General features: G+C 39.8%; 1 protein-coding gene and 1 long non-coding RNA gene across 3 annotated transcripts in view; one reads left to right on the top strand and one right to left on the bottom strand.

Moving 5' to 3' along the window:
* LOC107755570 (zinc finger protein 385D-like) overlaps positions 1–19,625 on the bottom strand; it is a 98,514-nt gene that overhangs the window by 51,906 nt on the left and 26,983 nt on the right. For both annotated transcript variants that reach the window (XM_016572442.1, XM_016572443.1), the window contains exon 2: positions 17,593–17,856. In XM_016572442.1, the coding sequence (XP_016427928.1) occupies positions 17,593–17,856 (264 nt within the window). The remainder of the gene's footprint in view (positions 1–17,592; positions 17,857–19,625) is intronic.
* LOC107755571 (uncharacterized) lies at positions 1,460–14,037 on the top strand. Its single transcript, XR_001641714.1, has 3 exons — positions 1,460–1,525; positions 8,531–8,533; positions 14,027–14,037. It is a non-coding gene; the product is annotated as an uncharacterized LOC107755571 (long non-coding RNA).

The raw sequence follows: 19,625 nt of genomic DNA, 5'->3' as shown, positions 1-19,625 counted from the left end.
ATGTAAATAAAGCAGCCTGCCAATCAATCCCATCATTCAGAACAAGCGAAACACACCTACCATACGGCTGCTTTTGGCTATATTTAAATGGTACAGTAAGCATTTCATTTCTAAGGAGGCAGTCTTTGTTATCTTGTTTCTTTTCTTAATTTACTTGCACCTTTTAATCCAAATGGCTGGTACGAGCACATGGTTAGCGTCTCACTGTCTGGTCATGCTAGTCTGCTAGTCCATCTGCCTCCTCCACACTTGCACAGGTCCAAGTGAATCTGAATGGTAAGGCGGGCTGTCAAACAGAAAAACTGCTGATGAAGTCAAGAGAGAGAAACTGGCAGCTTGAGATTTTCAAGGTTGACAATATCTCCCTTTGCTTAGGGAATAATAAAGCTAGTCTCAAATTTTTTTTTTGACTGCTGTTCATCATAAGTGGTGACTATTGCTGTCGTGTTTAATAGTTAAACAACAAATAAACACACAAGATTTTTATTACTCTTTATGCCATCATGTGTTACACTAAAAAGTGTTTGTGAAGAACTTAAAAAATAATACATAGATTTTTTAGTTAAATTGTAAGACTAAAATTACATTGTGACTAGAAATTATCCATTTTTTTTATCAAATAAAAAATATTGGGCTGTTTTACATGAAAATACTATCGTATTGACCCGAATATAAGACAATGGTTTTTTCTTGGAAATACATCTGAAAAAACGCGGTCGTCTTATTTTCAGGGTCACCGACAGCATCTCGAGGCCATTTAGCTGCACCACTTGTTAGCTAGCAAATTGAGGTAAGAATGGCATTGTTAATGTTAGCAGTTTTAAACGTAAGTTTTCTTAGAATCTGGGGTAGATAACAAGGTAATTTCTGTAATTTGTGTAACTGTTTAATGAGTTAAATTAACGCAAATATCAGCATCCCCTTCTTGGGTCTCACGTTATTTGTGTTGCCAAAATAAGACATTGTAATGCATTTTTGTCTCCAGTATTTTAGTATAACTGCATTGTTACACAAATAATCTCTGGCTGTTTAAGTGAGCAGCAATCAGTAACGCGCGGTTTTTAATTTTTTTTATACGTGGACCTTGAAAGCACGGCTTCGGATGGTCCGAGTAATTTATATTAAGTATATCGCTGTTACTCTCGTCTGCAAAGTAAAAGGCAGCGGAGATAAATTATCAGATAATCAAGTAAGAAGCGTTTTGCTGAATTTATGTTTTCTGCCAGCATATGACTATGAACTATTCGCTCCTATGAGACACGTGTTTGACGTGCGCACGCTTCATCTGCAATAGTAGATACGAGTTAACTTGCTGCAATTAATGTAACGTTAACATTTGTGGGGTGACAAATTGAGCTTTTGACCACAGCGGCTCGCTGGATTTTCTTTAATATTAACAACGTCATAATTTGCATTTTTCTTGACCAACAGCTTTTCGTCATGTTGGTTAAAGTTCAGTATCAAGGCGTGAAGAAATGTGTAAAACTGCACAGCGATAGTACGTTCCAAGACTTTCTCACTGAAGGTAAGCTAAGAATCTTGTGCCACTGCTTAGAAATGTCATATAGGAACTATGCTTGAGGTATAAGCACACAGGGCTTGTGTATGTTAACTTTTTACAATAAGGTCTCATTTGTTAACATTAATGTGCAAACTAACAATTACTAACTTCAGTATTAATTAATAAAAGTAGAACTGTTTGTTCATTTTAGTTCATAGTGCATTCATGTTAACAGATACAACTTTTGATTTTTATAATGTATTAGGAAATGTTGAGATTAACATTAACTAAGATTATTGAATGCTGTAGACGTATTGTGCATTCTTAGTCCATGTTAATTAATTAAACCTTGTAAAGTTATATATATATATGTATATATGTATGTGTATATTTTTTTGTATATTTGTTTCATGTTACTGTTAAAATTACTTTTCAGTTAAGAGCAAATTCGCTTTAGCAAGAACTGCTGCTCTTGAAGTCTTTGATACAGACACAACTGTGGAAGAGGACATCTTCCATGAATTGATTGAAGGCAGTCCACATTTATGCCTAACAGTAAGATGTCCAGAAGAAAATATTTCTGCTGGTTTGTCTGAGGGTAAGTATATAATAACACTTTAGATATTCTTTCAAGGACTCCAGTGTAATTATCCTGGGGACAAAATGCATTTGGGTCAGAAACACATTTACATTTACCTTTAGCAGACGCTTTTATCTAAACTGACTTAAAAATTGGAGAATACAACAAGTGATTCATCATGAGGAGGCAATAACATAAGAAGTGCTAATAATTCAAACGTTGTCTAAAATGGTCCAGGGTACAACATTAGCAGGATACAATTAAGTGCTCACTTGTGAGTTTAGCAGTTTATTGAATATTGTCACAGATTTGTTTGGGTTAATATCCAATCATGAAAAGGTGGACGAAAGGATCAGGTGGTTAACAGTGTTGACTGCAGCTAGATATAGGAGAATGAGAACTGACAAGGGTGTATCCTTAGTTTTACTATTTTTATTGTTGTTTTAAAGGGTTAGTTCACCCAAAAATGAAAATTGTCATTATTTACTCACCCTCATTGCTCCCAAACCTGTAAGACTTTCGTTCATCTTCAGAACAGAAATTAAGATATTTGATGAAATCCAAGAGCTTTCTGATCTCTCCATAGACTGCAACATAATTGCAACTGTCAAGGCCCAGAAAGGTAGAAAAGATATCATTAACGGTCCATGTGACCACAGTGGTTCAATATTAATGTTTTGAAGTGATGAGAGAACTTTCTGTGTACAAAAATAAAGACTTTATTCAAGAATCTTCTCACTTCCACATCATTCTCCTATGCTATTCGAGTAGTATGCGCAGCGCTGGGCCTTGAAAGTTGCAATGACGTTGCTGCCTATGGATGGTTCAGAAAGCTCTCAGGTTTCATCAAAAACATCTTAATTTGTGTTCTGAAGATGAATGAAGTTCTTATGGGTTTGGAACAACATGAGGGTGAGTAATTAATGACATTTTTTTTATTTTGCTGTACTAACCCTTTAATTGGATTTGTGATGCAAAATTCTTGCTACAGAAGTAAAGAACATTTAGACAAAGCCCTGTTTGATTTAATGCCTTTAGAGAAAACATGAAAATTGTTTTGTTTTTCTCAAGAATTTTCACCCACAAGATCATCAACCCCCAGCACATGCACTGATACTCTTTCACTCTCTTCAACTGACCATGAAGAGACCGAGAGAGCAGTGCAAAATCAAGCCGCAATGGCCAGCAACAGTTTTAACATGGACGCTGAAAAGGCAAAACAGAATGTTAATAATCAGTCAGGTTCTTTGTTTGTCGGAGAAAGTGATCCCCAAGTTGCTCTCATTGAAAATGTTACCTTTTCCAGGAGAGAGACGGCAGATATATGTGCCTCAATTGTGGCCAAATTACAGTGCAGTGGAGTAGCCAATAGCTTGGTATCATCAGTTGTTTCAGACCTTGAGGACCTCACCACGGAACTGCATAGCCAAACTCGTCAAGATGTGATTTCTGTTATTCCTCTTAACCCCATCAGATCAGCTGTCGAAGATGCATACAACATGCAGAGCAGTGGGTCCACAGGACAGGGATTGAAAATCACTGGCATAATGTGTCTAAATGTTCCTTTTGGACTCTTAACTGATTGCACGTGTTCACTTGCATTATATTGACCTACAGCTCTCGGACGTCCATGTACAACTCTTTGTTTGTGTTCTAATTAAGTTAAGTCAGTCACATAGCTTGGTTTGGCTGAGGGTGTAGACGAGAATTTCAAAAACATCACCAAATCTTTGGCAAAAAGTCATCAGATGTCAATAGATGAAAACATTCTGTTGGAATGATGTTGACAATGGTGAAATGTTGGCAGGAATGCTATAGAATCCCAACTTAATTACCTTAATCTGGGTTTGTATGAACGCTATATTAGTGTGGAAATGAGTCTCTTGGTGTTAAGATATTGACACACCTAGTGTAGTTTCAACACTAACTTGGTGTAAATGAGGGGGAGGAAAAACACACACTAATTTAACGGTGAACACTTACAGTGTTGTTTTTACTCTATGTAAGTGTAAAAAAAAGTAACACTATTTATTTAAAGTGTTAGTTTAACTATTTAGTGTGGACCTATATAAACCCCGAAAAAGTGTTAATTTAACACTTTCAAATTTGCTGTGTAGCCTGATGGGACCAAACTCTTTTGTGATTTTAAAACGTAAGACAGTACCCAGATTTGAAGACTACAGTAAGATTTAACTTCTACTGTTAATAAGATTTTGGTAGGCTACTATTAGATGGATAGGCTAAATGTCCTAATTCAGATGGGCTACCTGTTTATTTTTTTTTATGGTATATCAAAAAGTGTATATTTTTTAAATGTGATTGTTGGTACATTTGACCAGTTTTTACCATACTTTCAAAACAAAAATTAAAATAGGAAAAATATGCAATATGAAAATAATTGAAGACAAAATGTGTTTTCCTGAGAAAAAACAAGATTTGGTTTTTAAAAAGCCTTTTTCCAAAAGGTACATCTGAAAAAAGGGGGGTCGTCTTATAATCAGGGTTGTCTTATATTCGGGGTCAATACGGTACTTCAGTTTTTCTACTTCAAAAGTTAATGTTTAATTCAATGTGTTGCTTGCTGTTTCTTTGTAATTGAAAATTTACTAGCAATTTTTAAGATAAAAATGGTTTCTATACCATTTTTTCAGTGCAGTTCTATGCAGATTATTTCCTTTATACACATTTCAGTTTAATTTATCATTATTTTTTCATAAGAAACATACATGGAGATTTGTGTAGATTTAAAATACCACCCAATGAATGCAAAACCTCTGCTGTAAAGCAGTGAATGAACATTTTGAGCACAACAATTTGACAGATTTAGGTACTGTGCGAACAAGTGCCACTAGCAAAAGGAATATGCGTGAGAGAAAAAGTTTTCACACACATAACCTGGAAAATCGAAGAACAAAAAGGCTTACAACCTAAAGCAAACAACATCCCACACTGCTGGCGCTCCTGCTGCATGACATTATGGAATAATGACAGGGGCTGGGGGGACGACAAAGACAGCGAATACATATGTGTATTTAGAGACAGAGAATGGAAAGAATGGAGCTCAAGTCTTAAGCACCTGGGAAAGAGAAACTGAGAGACAATGTGAGGGAGAGAGAGAGACTGGAAAACCAGTAAAAAGAAGTCCATAAAGCAGAGTGTAAAGGTCGAGCAAAGGAATGACTCTTGCAAGCGTGATAGAAGCCATTCATTTCTAAGAATTTCTCCTTTTGTGTTCTAGAAAGATCGAGGTCAAACAGGTTTGGCATGACATGAAAGTGAGTAAATGACTGAAATTTCATTTTTCAGTGAGCTACTCCTTTAACTTCTGAAAAAGACCGTGTGTGCGTACGAGAGAGTGAGAAAGAGATTTGTCACAGTCATGCACAACATTACCCCACTTTGATTAGATGATGAGATATATGCAACACACACAAGCACGCACACAGACAGGCTGCTCTGCCAACATAGTGTCATATGGAGCTTGAGGTTGCTTCCTGCACATCAAGTCTGTGCAGTCTGTGTTTGTCGGTTCTGAACGTCTTTGTGCTACGTGTGACTCCTGGCTACCCTGTGTTTCTGCCTGTGGATCATTAAAGACTGTTCTGTGTGAAATCCCTCGTTTCCTCACTCCTAACAGTAGGCAACCGTGTTTCCATGTTTTCCTCAGTGTCTTTTTTCCCCCGTTGTGCTCTTTGTATAGATCCCTTCACCCACCCGGAGTACCTCCTCTTCCTGCTGGAGCAGGGGGAGAGATCGCTCGAGGGCCACACCAAACTGTTCCTGGTCCTTGCCAACCTCTCCAGCTACCAGGACGACGCGCTCTTTGCATTCTATGATGCCAGCCTAAAATCGGCGTACAGAGTGGCGTCATCCGAGTAAGGCCCTCAAGCGAGTTTCGCCGCCTTTGTGGAGTGGACACTGCGAGACACGGATCCCCGTTCACCGTCTGCCCCGAGGGGGATCTTGCCAGTACCACTCCCGACCCAGCCCACCATCTCCCCGCGATGCGAAGCACCAGCCCGAGCCACCGTTGACGGAGAGCCATTGCCCGCCGCAATCAGCGAACCAGCGCAAAGCCGAGCGACTGAGCAGAGGATTGGCCCGGACGTAGAGCTGAACCCGTCAGACCAGGTGCGAGAGCCGGCGACAATGCCTGTCACGAGAGAGAAAGCCGCGGACGGTGTGAGCGCGGAGAGGAGCTCCACCCCCTGCACTGTGGCTGAGGGTGAGCTGAGTAGGGCGTGGCGAATGTGCCACACCGAAGAGGAGAGGGCTCCAGTCCCCGAATCCAGTCCAGAGCGCCATCCTGTTCCCGTGTTCAGCCTAGAGGAGGCTCCTGATCCAGAGTTTAGCCCTGAATGCCCGGAGGTTCACAAATGCCTGCCCTCCCACCCGCTCCTGCCTCCTCCACCGCTGTCGTCTGGCAGCCCCGCTGCTCGCCCTCAACCCACCATCATTACGGTGTGAGCGCCGCGAATCTGCCATCCTCCAGCGTCGCCTTGACTGGAGAATCCCTCAGCTCTGCCTTCAGCCTCCGAGGCCCGGACTCCGCCTCAGACCGTAGACCCAGCGGCTCCACCTCGGCTCCTAGCTCCCTCGCCTTCACCGTCACCCGTCGATCCACCGGGCTCCCTCGTCCCTCCGGCTCTGCCTTGGTCGGACGTCGACCTGCCATCGCCTCAGGACTCCGCTCCTCCGGCTGCAGTGCGAGCTCCGCGGGTCTGCCATCCTCCAGCGTCGCCTTGGCTGGAGAATCCCTCACCTCTGCCTTCAGCCTCCGAGGCCCGGACTCCGCCTCAGACCGTAGACCCAGCGGCTCCACCTCGGCTCCTAGCTCCCTCGCCTTCACCGTCACCCGTCGATCCACCGGGCTCCCTCGTCCCTCCGGCTCTGCCTTGGTCGGACGTCGACCTGCCATCGCCTCAGGACTCCGCTCCTCCGGCTGCACCTCGTCGCTCCGTCCTCCGCCTTGGTCGGGCGTCGACCCGCCATCGCCTCTGGACTCCTCTCCTCTGGCTGCGCCTCGTCGCTCTGTCCTACCGGCTCCGTTGGGCTCCTTCCTCCCGTCAGCTCCACCTTGGTCCTCAGTCGCTCCGGCTCTGCCGCGGATCTCCGCCTCGGTCGCCAGAGCCCTCGGCTCCACCCTGGCCCCCCGGATCCTCGCCATCCCCCTGGCTCGTTGGCTCTCCGTCTCCGCCTCGGGCTCCTCCACCACCTGCTCCGCCGCCATTGGTCGGCCCCCTGGATTCGGCGGCCATTCCTCCTCCATGGCTCCTCCCTCCGCCGGCTCCACCGTGGTCTGCCATCATGGCTGTGGCCTGGGTCCTGCTTGGCTCCTCCTGCTCCGGGCCCCTCCTGTCTCCTCCCTCATTCGTCGCCTCCCTGGTCTCTGTCTGTCGGCCCCCTCCCGGGTGTCTGTCCTCCTCCTGAGCCTCCACCTTAGTTCCCACCCATTCCCCGCCTCTGTTCTACGGTGCGAGGATGCACCTTCCGGGAGGGAGGCGATATGTCAGGATTCTGGACTGTCTATGTTCTGTTTTGCCCCCGTTTCTGTTCTAGTATTCCCTTATTTGTTCTTGTTCCTGTCCTCGTTTAGTTTAATTAGTCATCCCATACACCTGTGTCTTCCCAATTATCCTGTGTATTTAGCCCCAGTCTGTGCAGTCTGTGTTTGTCGGTTCTGAACGTCTTTGTGCTACATGTGTCTCCTGGCTACCCTGTGTTTCCTCCTGTGGATCATTAAAGACTGTTCTGTGTGAAATCCCTCATTTCCTCGCTCCTAACAGTAGGCAACCGTGACATGTTTGTATTTACATATACATAATAAATATACACAGTATACACATATATTATGCAAACAAAAACTTAGTACTAATATATTTATATATATATAATAAATAAACAAAACACACTACAGAATAGAGATATGTTAGTCTTTTTGTAATATAAATAATTTTATGGTGGTGTAAAAAGATTTTCAGAACATTATAAAATAATGACAATATTGACAATATTTTAAAATAAAACATGACGGATTATGCGTTCAAAGTGTGCATGGGTATTCACATTCTTTCTGCAACATTCAAATGAACATCCCATAATATGGGTGTCACGATGAATCTGAAGTGATTTGATGAGAATGTAAAACCTGAATATTTCACAGCAGCATATTAGCCTGAGTCAAACACATATACTCCAGTGACCTGCGCTCAATGTCACACATGCGCACACACACTCACACTGGACCCCTCTTTGTTCTGGGGCAGCATCTGTTTGGTCTGATAAAGGGATTAGGACATCCATTCCCCTGACCAGCCAATGGGGTTTAACCACACTGAGAATAACAGTATGAGTTTGTGTGTGTATGTGTGAGAGACGTCTTCAGAAACATAGAGGAAGACTAGAAGTGTGCTGTTGTTTTTTCTCATGGTGTGTGTGTTCAAATCCAGATTGTGCCATTTTTCGCCTGAATGAGAGAAATGATGAAATCCTAATTACACGCTACAGACATCACCCCAAGCAAAGACTCGCTCAGTCAAGCGCTGCCCAACAAAGCACGCGCTTGCAAACCTTAGCCTTCACGACACGACTCCAGTACATTCCTCTCGCTGTCCTTCCTCTTCATCGGCATGAAGAGAGTTGTTGCGCAGCTACAACATAAGAACAGCCGTGTATAATTGGGAAAATAATTCAATGTAAACAAAAACGCACACACAAACTCCACCTTGTGCACGCTGATGAACATTGATGTGTAATAGAGTGGAGTGATTTGTCTGCTGTCGGTTCAGGGAACCATAGGAAGAGTTGCTGACACGACATATTATGCCCTTGTGATTTAATACACTGATGACGATGAAGACGGTGATGATGATGCTGATGACAACGGCCATGATGCTAATGGTGGTGATGTAAATGCCTCTGTGATGATCCAGCGCCATGACCAATATGTTTCTGGATCAGATTGTTTTTAGTAATAAATACTCTTTTGCTCTCTCTCTTCGTCTATTTCACCCTCTGTTCCTGTCGGTCTGCCATACTTTATCATTAACTGCAGCCACCCAGATCAGCCAACCGGAAAATTTTCATCATGAAACACTAACTCATCTGCATAATACAGCTCCATTCACTCACTCCCCGTGCATAAATTAATACATGAATAACAATGAAAGACCCGGTGTCGCTCTCTGAACTGAATGTGACGTTCCTTTGGTAAAGTGTTACGCTGTGAAATATCCTCACGCTTGAGTGTGCTCCAAGGTTGAATCCGTACACTCTCTCTGTGTGCTGTGATTAATTTGTCTGACCTCTAGTTTTACATCTTAATAAACCGCAGAGTATATGCGACAAAATTAAACCGGACGTGCGTCATTATTGTGACGTTAAATTACTGTACATTTTTACAGTAATCTATTGTTGAATTTATTATTGTGACGAAAGCTTACTGTACATTTTTACAGTAATCTAATTAAACCGGACGTGCGTCATTATTGTGACGTTAAATTACTGTACATTTTTACAGTAATCTATTGTTGAATTTCTGAGAAGTGTAAAAGCTTTGCTGTTTGACTGACCAATTGCAGATAAGGGGACAGTAGGAGTGCTTGACAACTTCATTAATTTAGAATTTCTGTTTGATGAAATTTCTGTCTAAATGAATAAATAAAGTCACAAACAGTTTTACCAACAATTCAAACTTTCTAATAGGCTACAAGGAAAATAAGTAATTATTATTTCATTTCATAAATCATTATTTGTGCGGTATTATTATAATGGCCACAAATAACATCACCTTAAAAAAAAAGTTAAAATCTGTTGGACATTGAACTCTTCCATCTTCCTCTCAGAGAAGTGACATTAGACCACGTGAAGAGTAATAGGGTGAAACAATGAAAAAAGAGAGAAGCTGTGAATAATCGAATAAAAAATGGTGATAAAAGAGGAAAGTCAAAGAAAGAGAGAGAGAGAGAGATTGAGAGAGTACACTGGAATGGCAGAAAAACGCAGCTGTGCAGACACACTCATGCAGAAAATTTCAGCCTTTAATAAATCTCTCACACACACACACACACACACACACAGACACAGAGTCGCTATAATCCAATACCTCACGCTGCATTAGAGGAGACCAGAGACGGACAGCATGAAAGACAGAGAAAGACAAACAGAGGAGCAGAATAAACATGCAAAACACAATTACACAACACACACAGATGAAGCACTGTACCAAAAAATACCAGCAAGTGTTCACTAAAGCAAACATTGGTATAAATGACAATACTGTACACACACTTACATAAATTTGCTATTTAGCAGCCACCTTTCATCTAAAGAGCTTTACAATACAACACAATACTATACCCTTGAAGAGGCTTCAGGATAAGTGGCTGGCTAAAGGTCACAATTATTAGCAGCTTGGTTTTGGTTTTTTACCAACCAATGTAGATACCAATATCGAGAGAGCAGGCCATGGCAATATAAAGGCCTTATATATGAAATTTAAAATAAATATTTTAAATGCATTTCAAATTAACTTGAAATGTAACTTCATATTTTTAAATATTCAAATGTATCAATTTCATAGCATATATGAGCAATATCACACCAGTAGCAGTGCCTTAGGTAATCACAGTGTGCTGATACAGCCATATCTCACGGCTACGAGTGTGATATTGCATTTATACAACAGTTCAACGGCACGAGTGTGTAAATACATAAGAAACAACAACAGAGTGTCTTTAAAAGCCCTGTTTTGTGCAGAACTACTTCCGCTCGCCACGGATTCAAATCTAAAGTTGACAGTTTAACAGCTGAGCCCAAGCCTCAGCTACTAATTCGAAAACGCCAATTTAGAACTAGCAATGAAGGAAAGTAGAGTTGCTTCATTGAAAACTTATTATATTACTGTATTAAAAGCTCACTGTATTATGTTTTTTATGAGACACATTATGAGTATTATGAGTATTATGAGAGAGACTGACTGAACGAGTGTGATTACCTGCATCTGATACAGCATTCATTCTTCAGCTCAATCTCATATTCACAATAAAACATTAGTTTGAATATCCGCTGAGGAAAGCGATATCTTTGTCATACTATCCTTTCATCTGTTAAGGGTGATTTCCATTGACAGCATTGCTCAGTGCATTTGTTGGCTGCTTTCAATATAAAAGTCTTTACTGCTGACTCACTCATAAAAACAGTCTCTTGCCGCCATCTAATGGCAAAATAATGTAACTAAAATCACCATCACAAACACACACACACACACACATCGTTTCTCAATGCTATATACCATTATTAAATACTATTATTTATATAAAATAATATTTATTGAATAATAATATTTAATAAACAACAACAACAACAGCCATCACAAAAGTTGCTAGGCAATTCAGTCAAAAGAACAAAGGCAGCACTCTGATATACAGCATTAACGTTATCTATAAAATATAATAAAATATAATAATATGATGAGATTTTGCCCTCAGTCGAAACTATTTGCTCTGGAACTAATAATAGATTAATTATTAATAGATTAATAATTCCTGATTTACCCAAAACAAATTATATCTCATGTTTAACCACTATAGAGACATCAGAGCCAGATGTAAATTCCAGAAGAACTGGCTGAGGTGAGGCGATCTCTGCGGGTTTATGAACTGAAGCCCTGGAACTCACACCTCCAAAAACGTTGAAGCAAATTTTCAAATTTTTATTTACAAACTGCATATTTGAAGTCTGAACAACTACATTCTTGCCTTAAAAAACTCTTAATACTACATTCCGTGACACAAAAACAGTATTATTTATAAAACTAAATATGAAATAGCAAATAGCAATATCATATAATTTAATTAGTAATATTGAATAATTGAAGTACATGAGATGTACAAACTGCTACAGTGAGTTTTACTTAATTACCACATTTCTGGCCAAATATTGGTCACTGGCCAGGATATACATCTATCATATATAGTCATAATGGTTAGCAGGATTGATGCTAAGGATTGATAGTAAGCAGGATTGAGATGTCAGAAATTCTCCAGCTGTTACTTAAGATTGAGGCTGAAACTACGGTGTTAGCGGATTGATCTTTACTCACAAATACACAGCAGATCTACTATGTACCGCTATTTTGAGTGTGTATGTGTGTGTCCAGGGCAGCCTGAGAGAAGACTGCTAATCTCAGCAGTCACATTACGTAGCATACCCATGATGCACCTGTCTGGGGATTGGGATGGTGGGGGTGTTGAGATAAGGGGAAGGACAGATAAGAATGAGGTAAAATGAAGAACGAGAGAGAAGAGTTGGAAAATAAAGAGAAAAGGGTAGAGGGGGAAATCTGTTTTTAGAGAGAAATAGATGGGGTGAAGTAAAATGGTCTGTCAGCTAGAGTGGACCGTTAACAAATGTGGACAAAAGCAGATGCTCAGAGGGATTTAAACATACAGAGTCTTGTATAGCCATTGTTCATGTATGCAAACAATCCAACAGACTGATTATAATTATTTAAATGGAACAAAATAAAAGGTAGATATGATATCCCTGCAAGCACATATTCATCTTACCCTCCTCATGGCATGTGTGTGTGTGTGTGTGTGTGCAGTCATGCTGATTATGTGGGTTTGAGTACAGGGGCCTGGAGGAGTCAACAGAAGGTGAGCAGTGATAAGACTCTTACTTAGCGTGTCTGTGTGTGTGTGTGTTTGAGTGTCGCCGTAAATCAAGTTTCCAGGCTTTTGCCTTTCCCTAATGACATGAAAGTGAAACACAAACACACACACACACACACACACATCAACACAAATGCATTTAATTCTTCTAAAAATTATTTTCAGTTTTACCATAGGCAATCTAGAATTTAGTTTTAACTGTTGAGTAGAATGACTTCTAAAATGTATAAAAAGTATAATACAGTGAGTTCTGGAATGCGTATAATTTAAAATACACTCATTTTATTGTATTGAGTTTATTAACAATAACGTTAATTGAGTCAAATATTGCGACCCACTACCAGGCCGTGGAAGAATTGCTACCGAGTCGCAAGAACATTCTGGGAAAAATGTGTATAGATATGACACTATGTTATTTATTGCACCGCGCGTTAATGACTGTTCTAATTATTCTGTATTTTCATTGTATTTTCATTTTCATTAATTGATATGGAGTAGCAATTTGATGATTTCATGTTAAATTAGTAAATGAAAGATTGCTGTGATCTGTCATATATTAGGGGTTTAAAGGTGCAGTAGGAGATCTTGGAAAATGCTAACTTTAGCTTGATAGCACTGAAAGCGAACATCCCACCCTCCCTGCAATCGCCATCCAAAGCCACGCCCCCTGAACGCATATACGCTCACAGACCATAATACCAGAGACAACATTACTACAATAGGCTACATCAGTGGTTCCCAATTCCAGTTTGAAGCGCCATATGTTCCATACAAAGGGTATTAAAGTGTGCGAGACGTAAATTTAAATAGTATTTATTTACAGAGGTATATTATGTCACACTTCACACTTCTCTAGTAAGTTTCGTCTGTGTGTGAAGACGCTGCGCAGCGCAAATCCGTGAATGAATGTCCCGAAGTGAAGTAAACTTCCAACGGATTTCCCCTGCTCAGGGAGTAGGGAGCAATGAACATTGTGTAGGGATCATATCGATCGGAACACAGTTCATGCACGTAGCTCACTTCTAACGAGCCGGTTAATGGCGCTTTTCCACTGCATGGTACGGCTCGGTATGGTTCACTTTTGGGGGGGTTTTCCACTGGGTACAGTGCCTGTTACCTGGTACTTTTTTTAGTACCACCTCGGTTGAGGTTCCAAGTGAACCGTACCGTTACCAAAACATGACGTGTTGATGAGGACTGGAATTGGGAACCGCTGGGCTACATCATGTGTCATTCACCGGTGAGAAAACTTTAAAAGTACTACAATACCAGGAAGGAAGATCGGGTTGTTGATGTTTGTCTGCCATTCTCTCTCTGTCTGCACAGCGTGCGTGAACGCGTTGATGACGTATCCTGTCTGTGCGAACCGGGTGCGCAGAGGTATGCTAATACATACGTTGACAGGCAGGTAAGAAAGCCAATTAAAACGCTCGGACCGAGCGTTTTGATTGGATGAACATTTCTTGGTCCTACGCCTTCCACAGAATATATAAATACAGATAAATACATTTAGACATTTAGACAGCATAACAAAAAATGTTTCTGAAGACAATCACCTTTTGCACCTTTAACAGAGCACAGTTGATCCGTGATTCGTACAGACTGGACCCTGCCATTCGGCACGCATGTGATTCGCAGATTAATTTGGCAATTTACACGTTCAAGCAGTTTTAAACCACAAGAAGAAGAAACGAAAGAGAAGTCAATTCGTCATGCGCTGTTCTTGAACACTGCCAAAGCACGCACAAGCAGAGACGTGTTTCAGACTGAGCGCGAATATTGAGTTGATTCCTCTTTCACGTCTCCCTGCATTTAAAGGGGTCATATGATGCGATTTCAAGTTTTCCTTTCTCTTTGGAGTGTTACAAGCTGTTTGTGAATAGATAAGATACCTAAAGTTGCAAAGACTAAAGTCTCAAACCCAAAGAGATATTCTTTATAAAAGAATCGTCCATGCCCTCCTAAAACGCCTCGTTAAAACACACCCCCACATGTCTACGTCACGATGTGGGACGATTTGAATAACACTGCCCAAATGTTCACACAAAGAAAGAATATGAGTATGTTTTCATATTTAAAGGATTTGCCACTGACGATTCAAACGCGAGTTTTGAGCAGTGTAGAGTAGCGCTTGTTGTTTGTCGTTTCTCTGATCACAAATGCAGACATGGTTTAATGTTTACGCGGCGCGATGCAACGCAACGCGTAAAAAGACAGTATAAGTCATTATAATGAGTAATTATGTCCCCACTGGATGCAACAAATGCCGCGTTTATAATGGGTTTTAATGTTTTTGTCTCGTCGCTCCATCACAGTATGGTAAGGGGCGTAACATTTCCGTCACACGCTTGAGGTATTCGGCCAATCATAGCGCACTGGATAGCTGGCCAATCAGAGCACACCTCGCTTTTCAGAACGATGAGCAATAAGTAATTACTAAGTGACTGTTAAAAATTATGTTTTATAGTATGTATGTGTGTGTAGTATAAATGAAATTCAGATTTACTACATCCACCATGTAGGATTTGGTAGCAAAGCAATGCAACGCTGGTAGGTCACATGACATTCACAACTCCTCTCCTGTGGCCTCATGAGATATTTGAGCATCCATTGGATGCACAAAATATCACCTGTAATAGTAGGGAATCTGAGTACTTTCATCTGCAGTTTTATGAATACTGTAAATTTGGACATGCTCTTTTTTGCGTACTAAATAGTAGGCAAGTATGCATATTTGGATACAGCTCAAATGACTGTTTTAAGAGTGAATCACTGAATCATTCACTCAAATGATTTGTTTAATAATGCATTGCCTTTCATTAGAAAATATTTTTAAAAAGACAGTAATTGTCAATATTTTTTAATGCATTTAAATATATTAAAAAAATTAATTTGTGTTTATGGCATTTGTTTATTTGTATTTATTTATCATGGACAACCAATTACATTACTCTCAAAAATGGCTATTACCCAAAATGACTACACATTTTATTTCTTCTTGCTCATGTTCCAAATGTTTAGATTCTCTCACAAAATTAAGGAACTGTAGCTAATGATGCAGCATTACTGGCTACTGAACTGTGCTGTATAGTGCCGTCCATTTAAAATGAGAAAGACGCATACAGTACTGAAGGAGTCAGTCACAGTTTTGTGTATGCAAGCAGATGTGTTATGTGTGTGTAGCTTCAGTTAGGCTTCAGGCATTGCTGTATGCTCATGGGAAAGGTTGTCCAGTCTAATTTGACTTCTATTATGCTGTCGAACATTAGCAGAATAGCTAATCAATGAGCCTTTATATCTTAGTGCTTGAATGCAAACACGCACACTCACACATAGGCAAGCATTTCAGAAGTTCCCCGTAAACAACATACAGCTTCACCATGTAGAATCATGCTAAGACCCTGACACGCTCGCACACAAAAACTGCATAAAATCTAGATGGCTCCGAGACTGTGAGTGCCTGTACCCCGTTGCTGAAGGGGGCGTCGTCACGTCGAGCATTTCCATGGTGAACATGTTCGGTTGCTATGTAATTATGGCCTATTTGTATGAGAGCCTGCACCTGAAGTGGGTCTGACTGCTGCTCATATGATTGGCCGTGCATGCGTGTGTCTTTATGTGTAAGAATCAACAGCATGGAAGTTAGCTTTAATTTCACATTTGCATTACAAGAGAAGGGAAATTATGTTTGCAGGCCTGGGTTTCGAGTGTATGGCATTTGCATGTACTTGCTGTCTGTGCAGGTTTATGCAGAGCTCTGTTTTTGTGTGCGAGGACAAACGTGTTACTGGATTATTCTACTGTTGTTCAAATAATTTGGCAAATTCCACCTCTAATCACGTGATTCTGTCTTGACTCCACCCATTTCTGGGGAAATAACGCTGCACGACACAAAGCTGCCACCAGCTGCCTAACTTTCTCTCCTGCAATTATCTCCAGACCGACATCTAGACTTACAGCACCTTACTGCTCCTTCCTGACCTATCAACTGGGCTTTAAAGCCGCATCACCATGGAAACATAAAGCTACAAGTTTGTTTTGCTATTCGGCCCGAATCAGTTTTCTAAAGTGTTTTTGAAAAATCACATACCCTGCCTTTAAGGGTGAAATAAAATATATAAAATATAATAAAAATAAAATAAATCAAATTTAAATAAAATTACATATAAAATAAAATTACATTAAAAAATAAATAAAATAAAATAAAATAAAAATTTCTTTGACTGACAACCATAGTTTTAAAATTTTTCTTCAGGTTTATACAGTACCCTAATAGTAGGTAGAAAATCAGTGTCAGCTTAATAGAAACTAAATATTTTACAGATAACGTTTTCCACAGTATATGTGGTCTTTATACATTAAAATATGGCTGTCATTTGAGTTATCATTTTTGGGGTCTGTGGGATCAAAAAGTTAGGAATCCCCTGCTCAAAGCAACCCTTGAAATCAGAGGGAAATGATTGGCTGATAAAAATGTTGTTGACCCAGCCCCAGCTCTACATCTAAACTTACACCTAAAATCTGATTGGTTGATAGGAATGTTGTCCTGCTTGGGTAAATCATGTTAAGCAACATGCACAAGAACATACAGTACACAGTGTGATTCACCCTAATAAATCATGTTCCCAGATACACATCATTTATTGGTCCTGGAACCACAAATCAGTAGCTTAAAACTATTCCCTAAATCAGAGGTCATCGATTTGTTGCCAGATAAGCACTTCCAGGATGTTGATCCAGGAACATGCCCAATTTGGGTGGATAATGTTAAGCATGAAGCTCCAGTTTTTGAGCTCCAGTTATGACAGGAACACCAGAGAAAGACACACATATCATACCTGTGTTGTTGTTGTTTATGTGTTTGAGTCTTTTCTGGTGTGTTTTGCCATTGTAGTGTATCTGTGCTTGTGCTGCGGAGTTCAGCTGAATGTTGCACACTTCACAGAGTGTGTACGACCTGTGTTTGCGCTCCCGCTTCGGACGAGAGTTTATCGGTGGGGCTTCCCGTCTTGTAAACTCCACCCCTTCAGAGGACACACCCTCATGCCCAGTCTGTTCAGTCAGCGACCCGTCTTCAACAGGACTCAATGGACGCTTCATTCCTAAAGAGAGTAGAAAAGTTCTTTTAATTCATCTAAAATATTTTATGATCTCCATCTAAAAACTTTTTAAACCACATTTTCTCAATTTTATATTAATACAAAAAGTTTTCTCTGACTTCATACTAATTGCATTTTGAACAACTGATTTGTCACATCGAAGCAGCAGAATTATAAATGGTAAAAAAAGAAATATGTACATATACAGACACACACACACACACACATTCAAAAATGTAGGGTTGGTAAGCTGTTTTAATGTTTTAAAGTCTCTTATGTTCACTAATGTTGCATTTAATTAAAAGTACAGTAAAACAGTAACATGACAGTAATACTATAATTAAAAGAACAATTTTCTATTTTATTATATTTTAAAATGTAATTTATTCCTGTGATGCAAAGCTGAATTTTCAGCATCATTACTCCAGTCTTCAGTGTCACATGATCCTTCAGAAATTATTCCAATATGCTGAGAATATGCTTTTTGCCCCAGGATTCTTTGATGAACAATGTTCAAAAGAACAGCATTTACTTCAAATAAAAATCTTTTGTCACTTTGGATCAATTTAATGCATCCTTGATGTATGAAAATATTCATTTATTTCAAGGAAAAACTTACTGACCCTAAACTTTTGAACTGTAGTGTTTTCTGTTTATCGTTTTTCTGACGATCTCTGGGGATTACAGCAGTGCTACTGACCGCCACTAGGGGGAGATATTCATCAACAATGCCCAGAACTGACTTTTTTTTTTTTTTTTTTTTTTTTTTAACAGTTAAATACAGTCATATGTTATATATGACACTTTTTTTTAACTTTATCTGCTTTTTAAAAATAATAATAAATAAATAAAATCTTTGCATGTAGCTCATGAATATCATTTTGTGCACCGCTAGCCTACTATAGTAAACCCCACAATCTCTGGACTTGTCTATCAAACACACACCTCACACAGACAAACATATACTAGAGCATTTTACACACGCACACAGGCCCCATTGATCCAGCGCCTCCTTCTCTAAACACCACTCCCTGACCACAGAGCACAAACACACATCTGTCTCTGCTGCCCAAACATACTGTAAACCCACCCCACCCAACTCACAACACTCCAACTATGATTGGTTAAACATTACAACTAAAATAAAATGTGAAAATAAGTAAATCAATTAAAACACTCTTTCATTAACACATCTGCTCAGATTAAGAAGCAATGATTCTGTAAGGATTTTGATTTAAAACTGAGGGAAATGGACAGTAATAATCTGTCAGTGTTATAATGATATTCCTCAGAAACTGCCGTTCCATTAATGACTTTATCCTTCATATTGTCGGCCGTTTGAGCTCTTTACTGCAGGGCTCAACAATATGGACGGCTGGGCCAGTGTGAGAGATTTTGCGGCCAGTTGACTGAACTGTCACTTACCTACTGAGCAGAGCTGCGTTGTCATAACATTTTACATTTATTGATTACCTTTATGTGTTTCTATTGTCTTACAAACGTAATCATTTGGTTTTCTATGATAATTGAACATTTTTGTATGAACTGGGCTAGTATAAATATGTCACCAGGGAAACTAGGTTATCTAAATGGCTATCAAATATTGATAGAGACAAAGTTAATATAGGTTTGGTTGAAATTGCAAGATTGTAAATAAAAATCAATAAACTGTTAAACCGTATGCTATAATTTCCCAGAAACAATTTGTTTTTTTGGTTTTACACACACACACACACACACATATATATATATATATATATATATATATATAC

The sequence above is a fragment of the Sinocyclocheilus rhinocerous genome, unplaced genomic scaffold (genome assembly GCF_001515625.1).
Source record: "Sinocyclocheilus rhinocerous isolate Xijiao unplaced genomic scaffold, SAMN03320098_v1.1 scaffold2849, whole genome shotgun sequence".
NCBI classification, from domain to species: Eukaryota; Metazoa; Chordata; class Actinopteri; order Cypriniformes; family Cyprinidae; genus Sinocyclocheilus; species Sinocyclocheilus rhinocerous.
The sequence above is the reverse complement of the archived record's forward strand: the minus strand, read 5'-3'. Positions and strand labels throughout refer to the sequence as shown.